The 27,034-nt window shown below is 40.3% G+C and overlaps 1 protein-coding gene across 1 annotated transcript in view; it reads left to right on the top strand.

The window, feature by feature from the left end:
• Nucleotides 1-206: 206 nt before the first annotated feature.
• The window catches only part of LOC142832304 (leucine zipper protein 2-like), a 385,340-nt gene continuing 358,512 nt past the window's right edge, over nucleotides 207-27,034 (top strand). Inside the window, exon 1 of the mRNA XM_075942703.1 lies at nucleotides 207-1,116. Within this exon, the coding sequence (XP_075798818.1) occupies nucleotides 1,055-1,116 (62 nt within the window). The 5' untranslated portion in view covers nucleotides 207-1,054. The remainder of the gene's footprint in view (nucleotides 1,117-27,034) is intronic.

Below are 27,034 nucleotides of genomic sequence, written 5' to 3'. Positions count from 1 at the left end.
TCTGATGTGAAGACCTTGGAGTTTCACATCTCCGTGGGTAAAGTCGCCTTTCTTTTAAAACTGATTTTTCAAAATGGTAGATTGCTTTAAAGTTGTGTTGTTTCCCTTTTCTGACAAAAGTCCCCAAATAAAGCTTGTTAAACACTCCGTGCTTGGAATGCAACATTTAGAAACTTCACAAAATGCGGTGGCATCTAGAGTCCTTTGATTCCTCCCCCTACCATAGAGTTAATAACAATTGTCTAGGTGATCTTGCTGAGGAGTTTGCCTACAGGAAAAGGATCCTTGAAGGTGCATGAACTTGGGCAGCCAGCTGCACACCCTTGAGCAGCTGACAGGCGCAGAGACCAGAAAAGAGAAAACCCGGACGCACCAGAACCAAGAGCAGCGGACTTTGTGTTAGTCCCGGCCCATTTCCATGATAGAAACCTCCTAACCTCCTGTGGGTAAGAGCCAGCTTCTGGTCTGCACTCGCGGCGGCTGCTACTCTCCGTCCGCAGCAGGCAAGCCATTATGCATCGAATCAGCACAGTATTTTAAGCTTACTCTCCAAGCAACATCTCTGCAAAAGCTTTGCAAGCTGGTCTGCTCCGGACCCTGAAGAGTCTGGAGTCCTTCCCAGCTAACTGTCTCTCACTCTGCGGAGCACGGCAGCTCAATTACTGGAGAAAGAGATTGGTCCTTGCCACCGCCCTCCCCTCCGGTCTTCAGTGGGAGCTGGGAAGAGGAGATCTGCTTCAGTGCGCACGGGAGTGACCAAGTGCAACTGGCTACCGGAGCAGCGACCTGGACGCGGGTCCTTTCCTTCGCCGGCGGAGACACCCGCGCTGTGCGCCCTGACCACAGCGCTGGACCATCCCGGCAGGGCTCGCGGGTGACATCATTCCTGAAGATACCCGCTCTCTAGTCCTTGCCTTCACAACGCCTCTATCAGTGTGTTTGTGGGTCTCTGGAGAGGGCTTCCTGAGAAGAGAGGACGGCGAGTAGCGACCAACCAGACCAGAGGAGGCAAAAGAGTAGCGGGGAGTGAAGGAGTACCCCAGAGGACAGCGACATGAAATTCAACGCTGCACACTACTTGCTGTCCCTGCTGCCTGCACTCGTCTTCAGCACCAGGTGAGTCCAGAAACGTGAGCTGGTCAGGGGAGAGGCACCTCCCGCCTAAGCAAGATGTTAGCTGAGTGATTAAGACTCAGAATCTTTGGAGAGAGAGGAGCCCTTCTATAGTTCCCCCAGCCCCCTTGGAGAAAGTCTTAGGATTGCCTAGCTCCGGGTATCAAGAGCTTCCCTTCAGAGTAAAATGAAGACACCCCACCCCCACCCCCAGAGCCCTGTAGTCAGGAACAGAAAATGTGCTGAAGTAGGACACCATACAGAGAAAGTAGGGAGAGAGGGGAATGTCCCTAGGAAGTGCTTTATGTTTATGTTAGACCTCTGCTGGTAATTAGGGAACTCCAGTACCCCATGGAATGAATTCTAAGGTTCAGGGAGCCAGAGAAAAGGGGCTAAGACTTGTGCAGTAGTCCCCAAACTCCGTGGATGGCCTGTCTGAAGTCTTAAATGGACTTGGTGGCAGGTGACTTCCTTTGGCTGTGTTTAGAGTTAGAAGACGAAGACAGTACTGAAGCAGAGGAGAACCTAGCTGGAAACAATGGGGCACTGTGCTCCATCACTTGGCCGCGGATGAGAATTTCAGCCCCAGTACAGAGGACCCATTTTTTACTGGAGATTTCAAACGCACTGACAGAAGTGCTTTGTGACTGCTGCTGGGGTGTAGTCTCAAAGTTGGTGATGGGTTTGTTTTCTTCTCCCATTGGCACAGCACAAGGGTGGCCTGATTCAGTGCCCAGGGCTGAATTTATTCTGCGAGCCTTGAGCACCCTACTGGCAGCAATCCCTTTCCCTTGGCCTCCGTGAAATAAAATAACACACATAGGGTGTGGGTTCTTTCAAATTCGCATGAATGGAGACAATATCTGTTTGTGTAAGTCACCAAAACTAAAGGAGAGACACACAACTGTACAAGATTCAGATGGAAGGGGGGAAGCAGGCTCACTCGCTCTTAAAAGATGTTGAATCCATGCTTCTGTTTCTTGTACATGTTTCTGTCAGGCCAGCATTAACCTGCTTTTTCTTTCCATGCAGAAACTGCTCCATTTAGCTCCAAAAATTGATAAATTTTGCCTTTCTTGAACAGAGCCAAGTGGCTTTCCAAGACTGAAATCAAACTTGAGTTTTATTTCTTCTGAAGATTTGCTTGTCATTGCAATTCATAGTATTCTTACGGTTTTCACAGAAATCCACTTTGGTTCCCATTGCTTCCTCAAACAACGAGCTCTTCTGAACAGTACGATAGGTGCCAACAGACTAATAAAGTCAGTCTCCGGGTCCTAGTCATCTGCTCCCACTTTCTGCTTTAATAATTATTTCTGTGTTCTTTTGAAGAAGGGGCAGTTCTAAAATTTATGGTAGATGCCAGTCAACATAGCCATTAAACAGTTAACGGTGGCAGGGAAACCCAACCCCCAGTGGCATGCAGGGCAGTAAGCATCTCTTGAGATCCCGTAGTCCTTTTGTTCTTTAAAGCAGCTGCCATTGGAGTACACGAACTCTACAGCCTCCACTCAAACCTTGTTTTAGTTCTGTAAACCAAGAGCCATCACTTCCCTATCTATGAAAGTGTTAATTTCTGTAAATATCATTAAGACTGAAGGTCAACACTTTTATTACAAAATACTAAGTTATTCTGATTTGAAAATAGAAAGGAGCATTCTCTAGTGTTGGCATTTGACTTTTACAAAAGATATAAGATGGACTTGAAAAATGAATTTCCATAATTAGTAACCATTTACATAACTGCTCTGAGCCATTTTATTGGACTAGTTCCCCAGGTCACCTTCTAATGGTTCACTTACTTGAAAATGAATGTGACACTGTCCGTGTGTCACTCACAGAAGAGAATGGGCTTTAAAGGACTCCCACAGAAGTCCATTCTCCTTCCAGTATTCAGCAGTTCTTATTGTCACATGGCAAGCATAAAGGTTACAGCCCAGACTGCAAACCTCTGTGAAGACAGTCACATTAGTCATGATGGGCCTGCTATACCGTTGAGCAACACTGCATGGCTCAACCATAGTCACCGGTAACAGGGTTTTCTGTTAACTTTCTTAGTGTTCTTTATCTGAAGCAGTTGCATCTCACATGCTTACACTATGTTGGCTAAATCCACAGAGGGTAACAATCGCCACTTGTTGATTCTAAAGTTCCTTCTCACTTTAAGGAATGTGGAGCTGAAACTCTAATGTGGAAGAACATTTGTCCAGACATGTGTCTCTCCCAGTGGAGTTCCTCAGAACTGCTCGCTTTGTCTGCTGTAGGCCTGGTATTCACCTCTGTCTAGAAGGGAAAGAATGACTGCTTTGAAACAGATGCTACAGTTGGAAGAAGAAAGGTGCTTTATAGTAGTGCTCTAGCTGTCAGAGTAGTGTTCTAGTGCTTTTTCTCAGATAATTCGTTCTGCCTTTTAAATAGGAAAGATTGGTAGCTGTCTATTCTGTTTGCTCTCCCCCTTACCATTACAATTAGAGACCCCATAGACATCAAACATGAACAATATCAACACTCCTAGCTTAGACTTACTTCATTTGTTCTGAAAGAAACATGAATGTTCATTCTGACAAGCATTTTCCTCTGTTTTCACAGTAAGCCCCATTGAGCTTTAAAGAAAAAAAAAAAAGACTTCAATTTCCTGGCATATTGTCTTTGCTGTTTAGAAAGCACATAGAAATTCAAGGGTACAGTCAAGCTAATGGTTTGAAAATGTAGCTAACACGGAGATCCACTTAATGTGTGCAAGAATGCATGTGGTCAAAGAACACAAATGCATGGGAAGGTTGAAGAACTTTTGGAGAGAATGGCTGTACTTTTCAAACAGTTTCATTTTGCAGGAGGATTGAATTGCTATTCCAAGGCATTACCTACACTTCAGAAACAAGAAATGTGGGGACTGAAAGGATGGTGGGAGGTCAGTTCTTTGAAAGTTCTTCCTGAAAAGGATCCCTGATATACTGGAGGAGGCTTGGTTCTTTGATGCTGTGTTCATGCCGCTGATGCCTTTGGAATGTGAGATTTCAAGTGACTTGAGGAGCAAGGCATAGCAGGGGAGGAGTGAAGGTCTACCAACTTCTGATGGTTCTCTATCAGGTACAATTTTGAACAGATGGTGTAGTAATAAGGGCGGCGGCGGGGCTACATCCCCAAAACCCCAGCCGCCTGCCCGGCTATCTTATGCCCCGAAATAATTATGCAGACACTGTATTCTTTTAAACACTGCTTGACCCATCTCTATCTAGCCTCTTCTAGGCTAACTCTCGCACCTGGACTAGCCCATTTCTTATCATCTGTATAGCACCGGTCTTACCTGGAAGATTCTAGCCTAAGTCCATCCTGGGTCAGAGCTTCATCACGTGCGTCTGCCTGGGAGCTGGGCATGGCATCTCTCTCTGAGGTGTCTGCTCCCGAGAGGAGAGCTGTCGAGTCTGACCTCACTTCCTCTTCCTCCTGGCATTCTGTTCTGTTTACTCCACCCACCTAAGGGTGGGCCTATCAAATGGGCCTAGCAGTTTCTTTATTGCTTAGCCAATGAAATCAACAGATTGATATATGACACTCCCACATCAAGATGGTCGCTTATTGTCATCTCAGTAGGAATCACCTGTGAGGTCTCCTCTGGGCCCTGATCAGCAGCTGTACCCCATGCTTCCGTGGGAATCTATTTCCAGCAATGTACGCTGTGAATGTCCAAGGCTCCCACATCTTCTGTGCATCATTCCAACCTCAGCATGAAGCTGTTGTATATGTCATAGGAGAGAGGACACCAGCAAACTCATTTGTATGTAGACACTTTTAAGAAAATGTGTTTCTCCTTTAACTACAGTGAAATGGTGTGAGGTACTGTGAGTTTCCCCACCCAAGTCCTTCACGCAGGGAGTCTGATGCACACACTTCTAAAGAATTGTATCCTTTTGAGACTGTATTTGCGCCTGAGGCTGCAGTTCCAGCCCTAAGAACCTATTTCCAGTAGCACTCTGTAAAGTGCCAGTTCTGGGAATATCTTTGTAGATCACATTTTCTCTGTGACCGATGGCAGCAACAGTTTAAACCTTCATGTGTTGATTGTACAATTGTACCAAATCAAAATCCGTGCAATTGAAAGGATAAACTTGATCTTCCTACTTGGAAGGTCTGGGATTGCTGAGCTGTGAAGTGACATTTTCTCCGGTGTGATTGGTGACATAATGTGTATAACTGCTTCTGAGTAACTGTGAGAAGAGTTGCTAAAAGTCACTTTAATAGATGGGGCTCAATTATTGAAGCTATTTCATAAGACAGGTAGTATTTAAAAGTATGATTTCTTCCATTGGAAGTTCATATAAGCAGAAAACATAAGAACATTCTTTTTTTTGTATTTTCTGTGATGTTTTATTTTCACAAAATGAGTTTTCTATCTGTCAGTCACCAGCACCTGAATCATTTCACCAATAAGGTTGATTAGTTATAACTATATATCTTCTATCAAGACAAGAATGCAATTATTATATATTTCAGAAATTGAAATATATATCATTTTATATGAAGTTCCAAGTGTGAATTAGTAGAGAGTAAATTGTACCAACTCAGAGGTTTCAGTTGTCTACTTTCCAACGACAGCAGGATAAGGAGTGTTTTCAGTCTCAACATCATGGAGCATGTGGTAACAGAAAGACTTTAGACAATGGTTTATCTTCATGTGAAGACAGCACTAATCATAGAAACCACCAAACAGAGTTGTAAAAGCTGAACTAATTCACGAGAAGAGTTTAGGGTATTCATGAAAGAAAGTAAGTAGCTCGTGAAACTGTTATTACCTATGACAACGTTTTCATAAAATTCTTATGTACTGACATAGGAAAATAAGGTAAATCTGAAATGCATATCATTTGGATGACACCCAGTGTGTGACACTCTTGTCATCTAAAACAAAGAATGGTAGGCAAAGAGAAAGGACTCAGGGGTAGTGACTGTGACTTCCTATCTGGGCCCCTGTTCTTAAGAACGCTCTACTGTCACAGTGTCTGGCTTGTTCTGTGTTCCCTGCTAAACATTATGAAAATTAGAGGTATTTACTTTAAACACGTAGAATGTGATTTAGCTCAAAAGCATATATTTAGCTACTTGGGTTTCTGTTTACGACGTAATTGCATGTACACTGTGTAAATCATAATATCCAAGTCATGAGCATGAGCACAGCCGTCAGTGAATAACTAAGACAGGTTGTTTTCAGTTCATGGATAGATAGATTTCAAAATTTGTTTGACTTGATTTTCAACTTGTTTATTGTTTCCATCATCCATTATTAATCTTGAAAATTTATAAACATTCAGAAAAATTATAGAAAACATTACATCAAGAAATAATTATAAAATAGAAAACATTTTGAAAACCAGTAAGGAAAAAGAAGCCCAGTTACTCCAGGGTCTAAGAATCACTGTCTGCAGGTTCCTAGAGTGGCCAGCCCCCTGAGCAGATTTAGAGCAACAGTGTCCTTAATCTGCATATATGATTACTGAATTATGCACAGCAATGCTTAAAAACAGACATGAAAAGCTTATCTTTTTTTAAAAAATGTTTTTTTAAATATTTATTTATTATGCATACAATATTCTGTCTGTGTGTATGTCTGCAGGCCAGAAGAGGGCACCAGATCTCATTACAGATGGTTGTAAGCCACCATGTGGTTGCCGGGAATTGAACTCAGAACCTTTGGAAGAGCAGGCAATGCTCTTAACCACTGAGCCATCTCTCCAGTCCCCAGTTTATCTTTTTCAACCTATAAATCTCTTAAGTGTATGAGAGTTTGTTGCCAATGACATGTGTTAAGTGAGTGCATCATTGATTGGGAGGTGATGTGTGAGTAAGAGAAATTAAAAAGTAGAGTTCACACTAAACCTATGACAGAGGAAAGGAGACAGTCACAAAAACTCACATGAACTTAGTTTCATGAGAATAGGGGACAGACACAGTGGTCAACAGTAAATGACTCCACTCAGACACAAACTGAAGGTCATCTGAGTAATCAGGATCTTCTGTGAATGTGCTCAAAGATGCTAGCTGATGCCATTCAAGTAGGGATGGGGCTGCACTGCAGTAATGTCTGACTTATCTCCTGTTGTTTGTGGGTGTTTGGATTCATCCAAGTATACTTTAAAGAGTCTACTGTTCGGAGACAAGCTTTCAGTAAAGGCTCTGTTCTACTTCAAAGCTCTACATTTTAAAGACAAAAATGTAGGGTTTAGAGTAAGTGAGATTTTCTAAGGACACAGAGGGAAAGTAATGCAGTCCCTAGAACTAAGGGCTTTCCTCTGTCATGTCACTCTGCTCAATGACAAAGCTCTTTTGTTATCAGGGAACAGGAGAACAACTGATTCCTACAATGTGTTAGGAGGATTTTATTTTCTGTAAATATCAAGCAGTGTTGTAAGGAGGCTGCTTGTTTGTTCCTGGCTGTTCAGTCCTGAAATAATCACACAGAAGCTATATTATTTAAATTACTGCTTGGCCCATTAGCTCTAGCTTCTTATTGGCTATTTTAATTTAACCCATTTCTATTAATCTGTGTCATCATGTGGCTGTGACTTACCAGCTAAAGTTCTGGTATCTGTCTCCAGCAGGGCTACATGTCTTCTCTCTGACTCTGCCCTTCTTTCTCCCAGCATTCAGTTTAGTTTTTACCGCCAAGCTAAGTCCTGCCCTATTAACAGGCCAAGGCAGTTTTCTTTATTAATCAACCAATTGTATTCACAACATACAAAGGGGAATCCCACATTACAATATTAAAGGTCTATCTCTGACCACACATCACCCTGATATATAGCAGTCTATCAGCAAAGGAAATTACAGCAAGGAGACGAGCCTTCTCGTTCTGTTTTGTTAATTTCAGAAATGAGAACTATGCCCAAACTACCCCAGGTCATCTTTAGATCCTGAAGAAGAGCCATTAGTTTTTTTTGCTGTTGTATACAATTGACTCTGAAAAGCTATGGCCAAAGTGGTGACTGCTGATCCTTATACTATAATGTAAAGTGATATTTTTTATGCCACTGAGATCTGTTTGTTGAAGCTACTTTATACAAATGTGTATCCTAGACATTTGCACAAGTATTCCTCCAGGGTTAAATCTATGGTAGTAACATCAAGATTAAGTAAGAGATGTTTAAGTATATTTCAGAGTGTAGCATGTAGTTACACCTTGTCCCTCAGTAAATGCTAAGACAGAGGTAGCATAGGCTACATATCTGGCGTGTTGCTTAGGACACTGCAGACAAGTAACATGCCATTTAGCAAGTTTATTAAAACTGAAGATAAATACATTTATTAATTTCAAAATTCTAGACAAGTATAGTCTAATTTATGCTAGTATTCTTCTCCAGGGGAGGAGACGGTGGAGGGCTTTCATGGAAATGTGAAGTAACCTCATCTGATAGCTCCTAAAAAGAAAACATTGGACTCTGGATTCTCATCATTGTTGATAACTAAATAACTGAAGATTGTGGTCACTTGGTCGCCCACCTACCCCTTCTTTTCAGTTGTACATCTGTTTCTTAGAAAGTCACTTAAGAACTTGATCACAGCCACACCAGGGCTTTGTAGTCCAACTAAGTAAGATGTCAGTGAGGATTAATTCAGAATTTCTTCATGTCTCCTATAGGGACTGTGCCCTTCTCTAGCCAAGAAGAGGGTGAGAATTCCTAAAGTCCATAATCTTAAGGCATCATCCTCGGGTCAACAAACACTTACTTACCAGCTGTCTATTCATTAAATAGATGATGGAGGGGAATGGGGAAAGGAGTCATGAAGTCTGCCTTATTACCTGAAATTAAATTCTCAAATTACAAAATCAGAGTCTTATTATCACAGGAATTTAGAACAGCAGTTAACATCTCTTTGTCACCTTTCTCTGGTCCATGGAAAGATGTTAACAATGCTTCTCTCATAAGACTGTCAAGAGGATCAATTATGATAATGTATGCAAATAAAAATGGCCAGCTCAGAGAAACACAGTTCAACACACCACCATCATTATTATTACATGATTGAGAGGTTTTGGCAAGCCTTATTTCACGAAAATGATCTTGAACTTTAGAAAGTGATCTTTACTAACACCCTTCTCACACTAGTTTACACAGACCAAGTTAGGACCCGTGAGAAAGATATTTTGAAGTTCAAGCCTATCTTGAATTATGAAGCTGTTTTCTCCTTATCAATGAAGAAAGCTATTGGTAATACGGTGCAGGGGCCAGCTTTTTAATATCAAAACAATTCCCACTTGGGAAGACTAATTTAAATGTCTGGGACATTCTCAAGGAAAAAGAAATCAGGGTCACATTATCCAGTTCATGTCTAGAGCCTCCAAATTGTGTTGGCAATATGATTAAGACCGAAAAAAATAACTTTATTAAAATATCATCTAACAACATCTCGTCAATGGCTTTGAGAAGAGTTCATTGAACAGAGCTTATTGTTCAAGCTCTCCTGATAATGGCAGACCCACAGGGGTGCATCATCAGTGAGGAAAAGCATATTGTCAAGTCTAGGCACAGAGAGGACACTTAACTGCTCCTACTCAGTAGTTCCCCAGGTGCAAGGCCCAGGCTGAGTGTTGTCAAATGGTCTAGAGAAGGCTGGAGTGTCAGAGAGGGTAGGAACCCAGCACAGGAGAGTTTTTAGAATGCTGTGTGCATGGTAAAGAAAGGTTTGAATCAAAAGAAAAGCTCACAACCTTAAAATACACAAGTATTTCTTTCTGCCTTAAAAATACATAAATTCCTCTTTCTCATGCTCAAGATCATTTCTTGATGATCTTTGCAGTAGCTGAGCCTTTGGCATTGAGTAAGAAATGGGGAAAAATCTCTGCATTACAAAAGAAACAAGAAGAAGTATGAAAAATTGAAGTGACATCTTGGCAAAAGGAAGATATGTTTGAGAGACCCAATTATTATGGAGAGTGTCGATTTTTTCTTTTCTTCCACAGAGAGAAATGGACAAATAAATTCACAAGGAAAGTGGGAAATTGCTCTTTTCCTGACACCATAGTTTGGAATGTTTTTAGAAATGTATTAAATCCTTGCTTTTTAATGTACTACACACATCTTTATTTCAGCTGTCCACTGTAAAGTATTGTGGGTCATCAGCCCAAACAGTATGGCTGAGAATGAAGGAAGCCTCTGGTGATGTTATAAGTACTTACTTGTTATGAGTTAACCTTGTGTTTAGCAATATTCAAGCAATACATGTTATACAACTAAGTTAATCTAGAATTTGAATGAATTGCAATGATTAGTCCATTTTCTTCTAGAAAGAATGTACACAAATCTCAGTCTGTTCTGAGAATGACTCCATAAGCAAAATCCCAATACTATATAGAATCAAATTTCCATATGAAAGCACATACAGAACAAAAAAAAGAATAAAAGTATATTAGTAACCTACTAATGGCAGCTAGAAAGATTTCTTTGTGCTTAAGAACACTGGCTGCTCTTCTAGAGGACCTAGGTTCTAACACCCACATAGCAGCTCATAACCCATTTTAACTCCAGTTTCAGGATATCCTGATGGAGGAAGGTCATCTGTCTATCTCTTACTTTCATTGGTTAATAAAGAAACTGAGTTGGCCCTTTAATGGGGCAGAAAATTAGGTAGGCGGAGAAGACAGAACAGAATGCTGGGAGGAAGAAGCCGAGTCAGGCAGATGATATAGCTCTCCTATCCGAGATGGAGGCAGGTTAAGAATCTTCCTGGTAAGACACCACCTCGTGGTGCTACACTCATTAATAGAAATGGGTTAATCAAGAGGTGAGAGTTAGCCAATAAGAGGCTGAAGCTAATGGGTCAGGCAGTGTTTAAAAGAATACAATTTCTGTGTAATTATTTTGGGTAAAGCTAGCAGGCAGCCAGAAGTTGGGAGGTGGGAATGCAGCCCGCCGCTCCATCTACAGTATCCAGTGCTCTTTCCTGGCCTTAAAAGTACCAGGCATGCACATGATAAACATATATACTGGTAAATTACCAATCCATAATAAAAAGAAGTATGCTTACTAATAAGAACATTGAAACTACTTAGTCTAGTAAGATGGAAGGATGTGTGCCATTAAAATATCCTCTAAGTAAATCAAAGAAATACGTCAGTTTGAAGACAGGACAAATTGAAACTTCCATTTGAAATCCAAAATTTTCCAGGCAATTTCATCCCTCATTTTCAGAGAATGTATGTGCCCTCCGATTAGTGATTCTCACAATATGCTCTTCATTGTGTGAGAACAAGCATCTCCTGAGGTGAATCTGAAAGAGACAGCTCCAGGCTCCTGTGTTAGGCATATCAGATCGGTGGTCTGAGGGAGAGGGCAGCAGTGGAGGTCTACCTTAATGGGAATGCCTCCAGAACGTGAAAGTCTAGATATCACCTCTTCACAGAGTTTGGAACTCTTTGAGTTCATTGGCATTAACTAAAAGTGAACATTGCCTCTCAAATCAGGGGAGTTGTATAGTGTGTGAGAAAAATCACCTTGTTTACTGTGGATAAATACACTTAGTAAGTGAATAGGTTATATCACACCAAAAGCATTTATCAGTCAAGTTGCATGAAGATATTCTCTGTCTTGTGTGCTGTTCTCCAATGAGGAAAAAAATGAATAAACATTATTAAACTACTTAGATGACGTCTCAGGGGCACTAGAAAATGAGTGCAAGAGTTTAGGTGAAATTACTTGAGTGCAGTTAAAATCTGGGCTTCAGCTTCAGCACCACAGTCTGTAGGAGAAAGGCAGCAATGCCCAGGATCTGCAGCAATAGCCAGGGCCTGCAGCAATAGCCAGGGCCTGCAGCAATAGCCAAGGCCTGCAGCAATAGCCAGGACCTGCAGCAATAGCCAGGGCCTGCAGCAATAGCCAGGGCCTGCAGCAATAGCCAGGGCCTGCAGCAATAGCCAGGGCCTGCAGCAATAGCCAGGGCCTGCAGCAATAGCCAGGACCTGCACAAATCATGTGCTGGGGGCTTCTTCACACAACGTCTGAATTTTCAGATCAGGCAGAGGTGACGTGACCCTAATGAACAAGGCTTTGATCTGACACAGACATGGTTGTTCTTTTGTGATGTGGTAATTGTTTCTGCATGAATTTGCTGAGTTAACTAGCGAGTGAAAGCCTGCGAGATCTTCATTTCTCATTGTCCTTTTTGCTGCAGTATTTGCTTTGTGTGTGTGTGTGTGTGAAGTAAATTAATATAGCGATATAATTTATGTAATAAATATGTTCAATCATAATTAATCCCTTAGGTGGCTCCAGATGCTGTCACAGATTATAGGTAAGAAAGTTGAGGCACACATGGATGAGACTGGGCTCTTTTAAAGCCAGTGATATTTTTAAATCCCACTGATGCTATGCTCAAGTGGTTGATAGGTGACTGTCCCCATGCTGGTAAACCAGAGGAATGACTTTAAATTGAATTTGCATCATTTTATCATGCTTTTTCCTTTTCCTCAAAACCATGAAGTAATAGAAGCTAAAGAGTGTAGCACGAATTCTAATTGTTCTTAATAAAAACTCAGAGGTGCGCGCACACCTTTAATCCCAGCACTCAGGAGGCAGAGGCAGATGGATCTCTGTGACTTTGAGGCCAATCTGGTCTACAAGAGCTAGTTCCAGGACAGGCTCCAAAACCACAGAGAAACCCTGTCTTGAAAAACCAAAAGAAAAAAAAACAGAGTCAGATAGAGTCAGATATTAGGAGGTGAAAGCCAAGACATCAGAGAAACAGTGCAGCCAGCCAGCCACTAGAGAGACCTTTTATCTCTACTGAATCCTCAGACCAAAAGGGCAATCCTGTCCTCAGATGGTATTCTCTGACTGTCTCAGACTGCATCCTCAGATTGTCTTGAGCACCTGTCTCCTTCCTCATTGTATTCCTCTCTCTGCCCAGCCATTTACTCCCTACTTCCCTAGTGCTGGGATTGAAGAAGTGGAATCCCAATTGCTGGAATCACCTTTGTGTGAGCTTTGTTTCTCTTTTAGACAGATTCAGTCTTGTGTAGCCCAGGGTGGCTTTGAACTAACAGAGATCCCTCTGCATTTGTCTCCTGAGTCCTGGGATTAAAGGTGTGTGCCACCACTCCCTGACCTCTAGGGACTTAGCTCTTTACTCTGATCTTCAGGCAAACTTTATTTGTTAAAACATAAACAAAATATCACCACAGAAGGGTGTCCATAATAAAGGAAGAAATGAAAATATGGAATTTCCTTTGAAATATTCTCTACCATATCTACTAAAGTTAACAGAAGGTTCTTTTTTATGTTTATTTTACTCTATTTCTATTGAGAAAGAAAAGGACCATATAAAAGTAAAGAACCGCCCTTTCATGAGTGGCCTATTTTGCATAACTGCCAATGTCCGTATTGTCCCCTCTCCGGATACAAGTGCTGTCCTAACACTGACCAGGGCTTTGAATGGGTCTGTACAAACTGAGTTGACACTTTGATATTTCTAGTTCTTTGGGTCTGAGTGATGTGATTCTGGGCAGTGCTGAGATTCAAGTACAAATGCTTAAAACACTGAACAACAGCTAAAGAGTTTTCATTTGTTTGTTTTGTTTTTCAATGTGTAAAATTTTCCTGTAATTGTCTCTAGGGTTTTTGTATTTAATGTTTCTTCAGTACCTCGTGGAGTTCTTACTTTATAGACTAAGAAGTTAATAAATCTAAGGTCACAGAATTAATAAAGAGCTGCAATATGAACCAATGATTTAATGGACATAGCACCAAGGTAGGAGTGCTGAGACAATAATGGTTACCGGTAAAACTGGCGCTGGGGCTCATGGAAGTAAACCAGAAACAAAGGGGTGGATGGGAAATGCGTGCTGACTTGTGGGAAGAGGCACCAGTGCCAAGACTCAGGGACACCCTTGCTCATAAAGGTGTGTCCCGCTCATCTAATGAGAGATTTCGCATTTTATTTTACACATGTGGAGAGTGACAGTTTCGCTCTTAGCTCAGCTGAGTTTGAGCCTGGCCACGTTATCTAAAACAAGTATCGCAATAATATAACCATGATAGCAGCAAGATACATAAAGAAGCCTAAGAACTCCTGTGTTGCACTTCTGCCACTGACCAGAAGATGGCATTGCAAAGCATTCTAGTCCTCTGTGCTAGACTTAACCCATTATAGACTTGACACACTAATCCCAAATTTTAATCTTATTATCTTATGTATGTCCATACATATTCATGACACCCACATGGGACTTAGTAATAACCTCATGTTATAGATGGGGGGGACTGTGAGTGATAACAGCTGCACAGCACAAACATGAGCTCTGGGTTCCATTTTGGCAATGCCAAGCATGCTATACATGTAGACAGCTGGTAAACAAAGGCATCAAATTGCTTCAGGTCTGAATCCTGTACCTCACAGACAGAAGCAGAGACAAGCTTATGGGGCAGAAATCATGCTGGCTTTCATCATGCTGACTCCCTGTGTTAATGATTTAAGATGAAGCAAAGGTCTTTAATCGCCAATATTCATCTGGACCACATTGTGCAGTGCTTGGTGTGTTTAGTGTGTTTTGCAAACCTCGCTTTGGCCACTTTTGTTTTCTGTCTGTTCATAAATTGATGACAGAGCCTGCCTCTACACCTTGCCTACTTGATTGCTGAAAATACAGGTTTTTGTATATCTTGGTAAGTCTTAGTCTATTATTATTTTAAATATGACATAAATTAATTTCTTTCTCATGAATTTCAAAACAAAATATAGAAAATGAAGAGCTAGTTAGTTCTCTGTGGTTGGAAAGTGGGCGATCCATACAGTTTTATAGCTTGCATAAGCCTGAGATATTTCCATAGCCATCACCCTTCTTCTACCAAATGTGCACATACATTTACATTGTCCTTGAGATGATGGCAAGAACTCATGTTATCCACCATCACCACAGGGCAAAGCTGGTATACATTTAATAAGTACTGTCTTTTAACACACATTCGTGGTGGGTGCTACCACACTGTTGATTCCAATTTTAAGTCAAGGATTTAATAAACTATGTGGGCTATTCAGCATTTTCACTATTGGCTTAGTTTTGGATGGTTTTCCAGGAACAAATTACATGAAACATTCGTCCTAAGACTTCTTAAGGATCAGTTGTGGTGTTCATCAACCTAGGTATATATTACAAGTGTCTTTAGTTTAGGATATAGTTTTATCATAAGTCAAAGAGCATCTGTGAGTGTGATTGTATGTGTGTGCACATATATACATACATATTTGTACATATATAGTGTTCAATGCTGTTTTGATATAAAAGGTAGACAAACTCATAAAAACCTGCATCATCATTTTGTTTTCTAATTGTAGGAGAATTTTTAAAACATTTCTGAGCTCTTAATTTTAAAGCCCTTTCTTAGGCTGAAAGCAAGAAGAAGCCCAAACTATGTTGTACCATGGAAGATCAATCAATTAATTCTATCAGTACCAAGTACACAATAAATTCTAGGCAGAAATGATGAAATTTTTCTTTTAGGGCATCAGCAGCCATTGTGTCTCGGTGACCTTTTGGAGGATGATTGTAGACAGTGTTCATCCCAAAGAACAATGGAAAAGTGATGGACTGGGAAAATAAGAGCTCTCCAGCGGAATAATAGGTGCAGGAACAAACATGGGTTGCACTGCGGAGTGTTTAATGTGTGCTAGAAATGTGCAGTCAGGGTTCCTGGGCCAGCGGCTATAACAACCAGCTCATGTGGCTGGGGAATAGAGCAGTCTGATGAAGGCAGGATGTTTTAAAGACGAGTGGTGAACACTGCACTCATCAGACATGTGTGCTGTGTCACTCGTGCAGAATACCGAAAAGATGCTTCTTTTCTTTTTGTTCTGTCAATAAAAATGACAAACTGGCAGAGGCATACAGACGATAAAACCATAAAGGCAGACAAAAAAGAACTGTCTCGGGTTCCTCATTCACAGTATAGTAGCATGAGAAGAACGGTGGGTTCCTTTTCCCACATTGCTATAACAAGGTTTCAAACACCTTAAAAAGCAAAAGGAATTCATTAGGTCATAATTTTGGAGACTGAAATTTGAACATTGTGCATGTTTCAGTCTCTGCTGAAGTCTAACTGTAGGTGACTTCTTGGAAACAAAAGAGATGGTTTCAAAGAATAGGAAGCTAGAAAGAAGGGGAAAGGCTTGTCTGTTTCATCAAAACCCTCATAAGGGGTAGAGAGCTCTATTGGGAAATCATACTCTTTGAAATATATTCTCTTGCTACAGTTTATGTTCTAAGCAATAAGATAGCTAGTTATGAATAACTCTTTGGGCCACTAGGAAAAATAACTTGACCATTAGTTAGTCTACAATAAGTAAGTACATTAAAATAATACCTACTGAGAATCTACAAAAGGCCAAATACATATTCCAGGAAATAACTTTAATTGTCAGGTATCTGAGATACATAACCAAGGCTCTTCTTCTTGATGGAGGCTGCCATCTGAAGAGAAGAGTAGAAACCCTACTGCGGCGGACTTCTCGACCAGCGAGAAAGAACAACCACCACACCAGGATTCTACTCAGATCATACTTTACTGGAGTGCCCTTGATTGATGGGGAGCATGAAGCGAGAGGGGCAGGAAACGAGGGGCAGGAAGGGAAGGGCAGGAAGCAAGGGGGCCGAGGGCACTGAGGCAGCTGCTTAAATAGGGAATTGGCACACGGGTCACCCTGTGATTGGCTACCACCAACAGCTGACACCAGACCACATCGGGATAGGCTCAAGGACCCTTATCCACTGAGCATGCAGGAAGCAGGGGACATGCCGCTCTCAAAGGCATAGCCAAATATGGAGTTGTTTATTTCCAACAAGACAGGATGTCGGCGCCATCTTGTAATGGCGATCCTGTCCGGCTCACTACACCTTACCTCTGGATGTATGGGGAAAAAAATCTATGGAAGATGCCACAGAAATAAAAGACTGTCAGACTTAGCTTCTCTCGAGGCTAAAAGGACTTCCAACTCACTTTTTTGTTTAAGAAATAAATTCCTGGTGGAAATGTCACCTTGTGTAAAGGCATTAAGAAGTCTTAATAATGAGGGTTCCCAGTTGTCTATGACTATTATGGTTCTTACTGATTTTTAAATAAAGACCACAGACCTCCTACCTCAGGGTGGGTTTACATTTGTGGTACAATTTGAGATCAAATTCCCAAAGGAAAGTTTTGTCTATGGATGTTGGCCCAAGCAGTGGAGGCTAGACCAAGGAAAGGCTGGCCCAAAGAAAAGGCTGGCTCAAGCAGAGGATGACCCAACCAGAGGTGAACCACCTGCTGATAAATCTCAGTCTTTCATATTACCAGTTATGCAGTCTTGAATGGCCTGTGGGTGTTTATTTTACTTGTACTGGAAAAATAACTAAGTTGAAGTCCTGTTGTAAAGAATAACAGATATGTTTTTTTAAAAAAAAAAACAACAAAAACAAAACAAAATAAAAAAAAACCACTTGTATTTGTTTGGAATATGCTTCATTTATTTAGCACTGAGTTATAGAAATGGATGCAAAATAAAAAACTATTTTTTTCAAAAATTAGTAGCATTAGTAGTAACAGTCATAGCAGAGTGTATGTGTGGTGTCTCTGTGTGTCTATGTGTCTGTGTGTATCTGTGTGTGTCTATATGTGTCTCTGTATGTGTGTGTCTGTCAATATGTGTGTATCTGTATGTGTGTCTATGTGTGTGTCTCTATGTGGGTGTCTATGTGTGTGTCTATATGTGTCAGTCTGTGTGTGTGTTTCTGTGTGTGTCTGTCTGTGTGTGTGTGTCTGTGTGTGTGTAGGAGAGGTCCCAAGGTATCAGGCTTGTATAGAAAGCATTTTACCCATTGGCCTTCTCACTAGCCCCATAAAGCTATTCATGTAAAGAGTGCACAGGCCTTCCATACGTACGATATATGAGTAAGTTGTAATTTCTACTGTAAAATTGTGTGACCATTCAAGATAAAACAAAAAAAGCTCTATGACCCTGCACAAGCTCCAGAGCTTACTTCTATTGTTCTCCTCTCTTCTTTATTATTTCTCCTTTCCCTTCCTTTACTCTCCACTCTCTCCTCCCCATTATCTTCCTCCATCTTCCCTTCTTCCTCTTCCTCCTTATTTAAGTTGCCTAGGTTGTTCTCTGGCCTCAGACTTCCAAGTACTGGGATTACAGTCTTGCATATCAAGCTGGGCTTAGTAACTTGAATTTTAAAAGGACACTCTGGGATTGTCTTGAATTTCTCACATTTCCCATGAGACTCTACTGATTTGGGATTAACAGGATTGTGATAAGGGAAAGATTCTTTACAGTAGAGCAATAAAGCCTTTCAGGTTTCATAATTATCACTAAGCAAGCATCCTTAATAAGTGAGAACAATAATGTAATACTTGTGGAGAGATATTGTCTCATTTAATTAGTATGTTACATAATTCATCCTACTAATGCAGCAAGCTGGTTAATGGCAAGATATGAAGTTAAGCTAAGAGATGTAAAACCCTAACATATAAGTTTCTTATCATTGAAGTAACCAATGTTAATAGCTTTCATTAGCTTGGGAAAAATCTGACTTTCCTATTTCCCCTGAGGCAGTCTAAACTCATAACTTTGGTGCACACAGATTATTACCCTGAGGCCATCCTGTGTAGCCACAGCCAGAGAACACACGCCCTTTCCCTTGACCCAACATCCAAATTACAATGAAGCACATGTTTGTTGAATATACCTAATCGATTTTGAGAATATAAAGTTGGTGACTGGACCCTCAGTGGCTGGTGGATTTTGTTTACATTTGCTAGAAAATTTTCTATCTAGTCTGCACAGTGCTTAATTTCTCTTCAATAGCTAGCTTGTAGCAGCAACCACAGGTGTCAGTTTATCTTGCAAATGCTTTATTTTTATTTGATTTCTTTAGTTAAGTAATGTGAATTCCTTGGCTTATAATTTTACTTCTGAAGCAACACAGCTAAGTGACTTTACAGGACTCTAACAATAAAATCCCTATATCTGGAAATCTTTAATTTGGGGGGAAATTGAATTAGAGGATTCTGAAGTCCTGAGTCCTCATAAGTGGTGAATCTGGTATAAAGAGGGCTGCAGTGGGATTACCACCAGCAGAATTAAATGAATAGCACTTGCTACTCCTCTCACTAGTGTATGACTGGAAATTAAATTGCCAGCGGAGGAAAGGGAAGGCAGAGCACACTGATAAATAGGGATGGCTGTGTGTGACCGGATTTGAACAGCATTGAGAAGTTATCCCTGTAGGACAAACCAGATGTGACAGTGGAGTTCCTGCCAGAGGAAGAACACAATAAGGACTTTGCATCATTTTTGAATATGCACAGCATTGTGTATGGAAAGCTAAGTTTCTGTAAGTCGCTGAATAATAGCAGAACTCTGAACACTGGAAAGGAGTTGGAATATTTGCTCCTCGTTCTCACTCACATTTCCCTGTGTGTGCCCTATTCATCCCTGGTGAGGGACGTGTAATGAGTCTGCTTATATAAGAATTAGAATCTGGGTCACACTAGGTTTAGGAAACCCTGATACTACAGCTTGGTTGTTAATAGCTCAGAAAGTTAGGGTGTTGTTGTTGTCTTATTTTTGCTTTTTTTTCCAATATAAAGCTCACTAATGAACAAACCCAAAATATTGCCTCCATCTTGCAGAATAGCAAAACACACCCATGGTAAAATGATGACATAAACTTGAGTTCATTGCACCCCAGACTACCATTCAGATTTCCATGCACTAGCTGCCTATCTTTCTGAGTAGTGAGGCAGACACACTGGCATGTATGAGTTTTGTCAAATGCATTTGCTCACCTCCTTTAAGAAAAGAAGGAGAAAATAAATCTTGTATTAATCTTAAGCAGCCTCCCCAGGGCATATCAGATGTTGATTATGCATTCCCCATCCTCTCTGCTTGGCAATCCCAGATGGCATACTTCAGAGGACACTGGGAAAAGCTTTGAAGAACATCCTGCTTCCAGTGGAAAGAAAAGGAATTATGCCGGACAAGCCCTTTCCTGGATAGCGTCTACTTCATGTGTGACTTTACCTTCCTAGGAAGGGACAAGGACAAGGTCAGGGCTGCACCAGGCAGTTCTAACCCAGCTCAGAATCCTGTGTTTATAGCGCAGTCTGCAGTTATTTAAGACTATAATCAACAAAGGGAGATGAGCTAAATTGTTCTAAGGCCAGATATAGTAATAGCCTCCAGTCAGCAAGCCCCAAAGTGACTCACACTGGAATGGGTAAATCACAGGACCTAAACCAAAGGAAACTAATACAACCTAAGGTTCTAAGGTCAATATTAACATGAAAAAAGAAGCAGAATCATAGGGTGCCTAATAGTGGTGTTGTATAGTATTGTTTTTACCTCCTACAGAAAGATAGCCAGAAATAGAAAAAAAAAAAAAAACCCAGGAAAACCTCCACTGGCCTTTGCACCGCCTAAAATCTTCACATTATTGTATTCTCTTTGCTAAAGCATAAGATTCCCTTATTCAGTTAGACATGCACATCATTACATCTCCAGAGTGCTGCATGTAGGAGATTTAGACACATACCTGTCTGTGAGCATGCTAAGTAAGAGCCTCTTTCCAAAGTCCTCACAAGCTTAACTTGTAAATGAGAAAGCGGGTGGTCCCGAGGAGTGATTCATTCAAGACTTAATCATGGGTCCATTGTGTGGAGGAAATTCAAATAGTGCATATTTATTCAAATTACATTAAATTCCTTTCCTGTTCTTTTATCTTTGTGGCCTTTAGGCAAAAGTTCTGTATTCTCCACAAAATTAGTACATTTGTTTACTTTGGACTTGAGTTAGGCAGATGCATTACTTGGTTAAACTTGGTTAGCTGGTCACGTGACTGTGCTCTCTTGTGGTTTGAATGTGAAATGATTCTCATAGGTTCCTGTGCTTTGAACTTGGTCTTCAGATGGTAGTGTTTGGAGGAGGTATTAGAATTCTCTGGAACTGGGCCCTAATAGATGAAGTGGACCTCAAAGGGTGTCCAGTTCAGACTCTGGGCTGCTTTCTCTGCTTCCTATGTGTCTCATTTATTTGAGGAAATCCAGCAGTAAACTTCACCATGATTGACAAGACTCCCCTGAGATCATGAGCCAAAATAAACCTTCTGGCTGCAAGATGTTTCTGTTGTTGCCGAGATGCACAAAAGCATGCTCCATCACCTCCATGGTAGTCAGTAGATTATCTCTCGCTCTCAGAGCCACAAAAATACCCACTGACAGAGATTCTGGCAAGAACAATTTACACAGGTTGTCTGTGAGGTCTAATTTAAATTAACATTCTTGATGAAATGTCTGTCCTGGCTTGAGAAATGCAATTTGACTTTTTCTTTTTTATAACTTTATTTTTTCACAATTAATACCTTTATTGTTCTTTGATCATATATTCTCCATTACCTCTCTAAGCTCCTGATTTCTCCAAGTGAACCTAGTCTGTTTCCTTCTCCCACCCAAGTATCCCTCCTTCCATAGTTTATTTGTGTTCAGCTCACTGCATTCAAATAGAGTTTCCTGCATGAGCATGGGTAAGGTGGTTATTTGCTGGAGTAGAGACCATGTACTAGTAGTGTACCAGGAAAGCACATGACTCTGCCTCCCCCACCCATCATTAACTGTCTGTAGCTTCTCATGCAGGGGTAAGGGTTTATAAACCATGACAGAATATCAACATCTCCTGTCTTGTTCAAGTCTTATACAGTTAGCAACTGCTGCTGTGACTTCATGAGTACCATAACCATACCTTGTACTGAAGCACTCCTCTACATGTTAGACTCTTTCTACACCCTCCTCCACATGTTTCTTAAACCTTAGAAAGAATGATATAGATACTCTGTTTAGAGTTAAGCAGTCAACATCTATTTTCCCCAATACTTTGACCTACGATGATTTTCTGCATTAACCATTCCCTCACTGCGAAAAGAAGCTTACTGTGCCAAGGCTGAAAGCAATATAAGCATGTATGAGTATATCATACATATTTAGAAGGCAATTCAAAATCATGTCACATAAGAACAGGCTCTCTTCTAGGGGAAAGTTCCAGTCACGGACCTTTGAACTGGTTTACAATACCAGGCAATAATTTCTGTCTTGCCAATATTGTATCAGGAGGCACATTTTCCCCAGCAGGTTGTTATTATAGCTTGAACAATCAAAGATGGGTAAGACCATTGATTGCATTCTCTTGAAGTAAACCTCACAACTACCTAGTTTGGGCTTGTTTTGCATAGTGGAAGCTACATTCCAATAATGACTTTTTTCTCTCTCAACATTCCATGTTTTGATTTCCAACTGAAACATTGTAACACTGATGTTTAATCAGTAACTTTGTATATCAGTAACCTTGGTCAGAGTGTTTTTAGAAAAAAAAAAAGCTCAATGTTTGGTATTCTCTCTCTCTCTCTCTCTCTCTCTCTCTCTCTCTCTCTCTCTGTGGGATGGGTGTGTGCACATGCATGTGTATGTGTACATGTGTACGTGTAGGCACATGCTCTCACACATATGTATGTGTATGAGTTTGTATGAGAAATTTGCTGTAGAAAATGGATTCTAGATTATGGAGGCCATGCGGTTCCTAAATCTGCCATTTGCCATCTGTCGTCTCCCGAAGAACAAAGAGAACCTATAAAATTGTAAGAGGTAGGAGTGCCTACATTCAAGGGCAGTAAAAGATAACGTGAAGGAAAATCAAGTGTAATCAGATGCTTTCATTAGGCTTGTCAGCACTCCAATAACGACACTGAGTCTTCTTATTAATTATGAAAACTTGGCTGATAGGTTAGGGTACTTTCAAAGTAACTTTTATAACTTAAATTAACCCATTTGTATTAATTTAAATTTTGCACGATGACTTCATTTACTCATCTCTGTAGTGTCTATCCTGCTTACTCTGTATCTCATGGAATCGCTACCCTTCTTCCCAGCATCCTCTTTGCCCAGAAAATCCTGCATAACTATTGGCTTTTCAGTTTTTTACTAAACCAATCTAGGCGACACATTTTCACAGTGTACAGAAAGATTATTTCACAATATTTCCCCACTTTGTCAAAATAAAAAGAAAGGCTTTAACTCTAACATAGTAAAACTATATACAATAAGAACAATTATCTGATATTGTGTAAAAAGAGAAAGGAAAGATATTAACTTTAACAAATGAAACTATATATAATAAGAAAAATTATCAAATAAGAATTAATTTACAATATTCAGTCCATTTGTATTTTGCAAATTCAGAGAAAACATTTCATTATTAATCTTAGCTTGGCTAGTCCAAACTTCTGTACCTAATTTGTCTTTTATCATAACTAAAGTTTTATCATAACTAAAGATCATAACTATAATCATATAGTATTCAATTCTTTTAAAAACCCCAGAAGAATATAATATTACCTGAGTAAACAGGAAGTACAGTGCAAGCTACTTCCAAAACTATAGACAGAGACATCTGGATGCTGGGAAGCTCACTTAAAGTTACTCTGTATTGTTGGGGCATCCATCTTTGGTCTACAGGCCTTGAATATCTTTTCTATGAAGCAGAAATTTTGAAGGACTAAGCTGCCTTGTTTTAGTAAAGTTTGGCAGTCTCTTTTCTTTTTATCCTACCTATCCAGTTTATACAGCACACTCTCAGCAGTCAATGCAATGGCAGTTTCTTTCTCAAATGACTAGTTTTGACCCAATGAAAGCAAGCTCCATATGGTATTTCTTCAATGTCCATCATCCTTTCTGAAGTAAATTTGTGTTGTCAGGACCAGAAGAATCTCACTGTCATGAGAAGTCTTAAGTTATTAAGCATCTTAAATGCCACATTTTGTAGGTCTTTGAAGTATTTGAAGATCTATCTGAAATGTATCTCTGTGTGGCCATAAAAGCATACCTACATGACTACAAGTTTGATTACTATAAATGACTATTAACTTGAATTTTACATTATTCATTACATTTTCAAATAAGCTGTATAAGCATAATAATACCCCAAACAAAAGTAGAAAAAACATTTAGTATAACAAAAATAACTTTAAATTTATATCAAAATACCAAAATTCATGCACTATGAAATATGTGAGACTAGTGGTTGTTCAAAAGTAGACTCAATAATCTACCATTTTATCTAATCATTTTTATATTATATCCCCCCTTTACCATTTTGAAAGAGATCATTGAATCTAATCTCTTTTGTTTAGTTTTCTTACTGACCATGACCCATAACAACTTGTAACCAAATTCCTGTAAATGACAAAATATCATAAATATCCATAACATGCCAAATGATCAATAACCGCCCATTCCACCTCTTAAGAATGTAGGTACTGTGTTCTCTAGACTGCTTCCTGTGATCTGGGAGCACTGGAATCTTAAGAGTACCCTGAGAAAATTGAGATAATGGTCAAGTCCTGGGAGAGATAGTTGTATCATTTGTTGTCCAGTCTGTGTAATGGGAAAATGCAAGGATTATCTGAAGTCCTTGATGGTGTAGTCTATGAGACTGTAGTATCTCAGTGAGTAGTCTTGGAGCTGTTCTGGATGTAGAACTCTGAGGAAACTTCAGCAGAGGCACTGTGAAAAACTGGATCCCATGAGCCATCCATTTCATTGGTATCTGGGCCCCTTGCTCTGAAAACACATAAACTTTCAAAGATAACATACATATCTACATTAGCACAAGTATGGACTGTATGTTGTACACTAGCCATCCAAAGATGATTTTTCATTTTATGTTTGAGCAGGTAAAAGATATGTCACCTGTCTTGTGTTTTTTCTAGGTTTATTTCTTTATGTCTGTAGCCAGAATTTTCAGGATCTTCTCTGATCAAATCTGTTCTCTATCAATTACAGCCTTTCACTCTCTGTGGAAACAAAAGCATAAACTCTCCCCAATGTACCATATTTTTGACTTCCATTTTGAAGTTAAGATATCTTTAAAATATATAGGTTGGTTTAATTTAGTAGTTTTTATAATCCAATGTCTCTCAACAGCTATTGTTTATTCATTAGTAATCAAAAAATTTAAAATCAATACATCAAACAGGATCCAAACTCCCTGTGGATTTACCATCTCTACATGGCTTATTCTATTTTATAATTTTATTTTCTCTTCAAAGACCTTAATAATTATAAACTACTTATTGGCTTTCTATGGTTGACTATACCCATTTCCTTTTTTTTTCTTAAGCCTACATAATATTTTTTATAAAACATTGTAAGCTGCTTAAAGTGGATCTGTCCCTACTGAGCATCTGCAGAATTCCCTGATAGCATGCCACAAATCTTAAACTGTTACATCAACCACAGGTGCCGCTCAGTTTAGCACATGGCACCTATTGCTGGTGACTGGCCCCACGCCAAAGTCAGTCTCAGTCCTCTGAGGCTACCTGAGGGACCTCAGTCACCAGGAAGCCATGCCAAGAAGCTGAGTTTGAAACTGTATTTTGAACTTTCGTCCCCTCAGTCTGTCTGTGGATAAACATGGCCTCATGTTGGATGTCATATGTGATCAAACTTTTTTTGTCAGGACCATCAGCTCCTAAGAGTGACACAGAAACCTCTTATTAATTATGAAAGCTTGGCTGATAGGTTAGACTTGTTTCTAAGTAGCTCTTTTTTTTTGTAGAAGGAAGGATTTATTTTGCCTTATGGTTTCAGAAGAGAAGTCCATAATGGCAGGGAAATATGGCAGCAGGTGGCTGGGGCAGGACACTGAGACATCACGTGTCCAACCACAGGTGGAAGTGGAGCCAGGCTATGAGTATTTTTTTAATTTATTTATTTATTAAGGATTTCTGCTTCCTCCCCGCAACCACCTCCCATTTCCCTCCCCCTCCGCCGATCAAGTCCCCCTCCCTCATCTGCTCGAAGAGCAATCACGGTTCCCTGACCTGTGGGCAGTCCAAGGACCCCCCACCTCCATCCAGGTCTAGTAAGGTGAGCATCCAAACTGCCTAGGCTCCCCCAAAGCCAGTACGTGCAGTAGGATCAAAAACCCACTGCAATTGTTCTTGAGTTCTCAGTATTTCTCATTGTCCACTATGTTCAGCTAGTCCGGATTTATCCCATGCTTTTTCAGACCCAGGCCAGCTGGCCTTGGTGAGTTCCCGATAGAACATCCCCATTGTCTCAGTGTGTGGGTGCACTCCTTGCGGTCCTGAGTTCCTTGCTCGTGCTCCGTCTCCTTCTGCTCCTGATTTGGACCTTGAGATTTCTGTCCAGTGCTCCAATGTGGGTCTGTGTCTCTGTCTCCTTTCGCCTGATGAAGGTTAATATTCATGAGGATGCCTATGTGTTTGTCTTTGGATTCACCTTCTTATTTAGCTTCTCTAGAAACATGAATTATAAGCTCAATGTCCATTATTTATGGCTAGAAACCAAATATGAGTGAGTACATCCCATGTTCCTCTTTTTGGGTCTGGCTTTGATAGCCTTTGCTGGAGAGGTTGTGGAGAAAGGGGGACACTCACCCATTGCTGGTGGGAATGCAAACTTGTGCAAACCACTCTGGAAAGCAGTGTTTCGGTTTCTCAGGAAATTCGGGATCAACCTATCCCTGGATCCAGCAATACCACTCTTGGGAATATACCCAAGAGAGGCCCTATCATACAACAAAAGTATATGCTCAACTATGTTCATGGCAGCATTGTTTGTAATAGCCAGAACCTGGAAACAACCTAGAAGAATGGATGAAGAAAGTATGGAATATATACATATTAGAGTATTACTCAGCAGTAAAAACCAAGGACTTCTTGAATTTTGCATACAAATGGATGGAAATAGAAAACACTATCCTGAGTGAGGTAAGCCAGACCCAAAAAGAGGAACATGGGATGTACTCACTCTAAGTAGCTCTTATAATTTAAACTAGCTCATTTCTATTAATGTACTGTCTGCTTCATGGTTTTATTACCTTA

This window comes from Microtus pennsylvanicus, chromosome 12, assembly GCF_037038515.1.
Source record: "Microtus pennsylvanicus isolate mMicPen1 chromosome 12, mMicPen1.hap1, whole genome shotgun sequence".
In the NCBI taxonomy this organism is placed as follows: Eukaryota; Metazoa; Chordata; class Mammalia; order Rodentia; family Cricetidae; genus Microtus; species Microtus pennsylvanicus.
The sequence above is the reverse complement of the archived record's forward strand: the minus strand, read 5'-3'. Positions and strand labels throughout refer to the sequence as shown.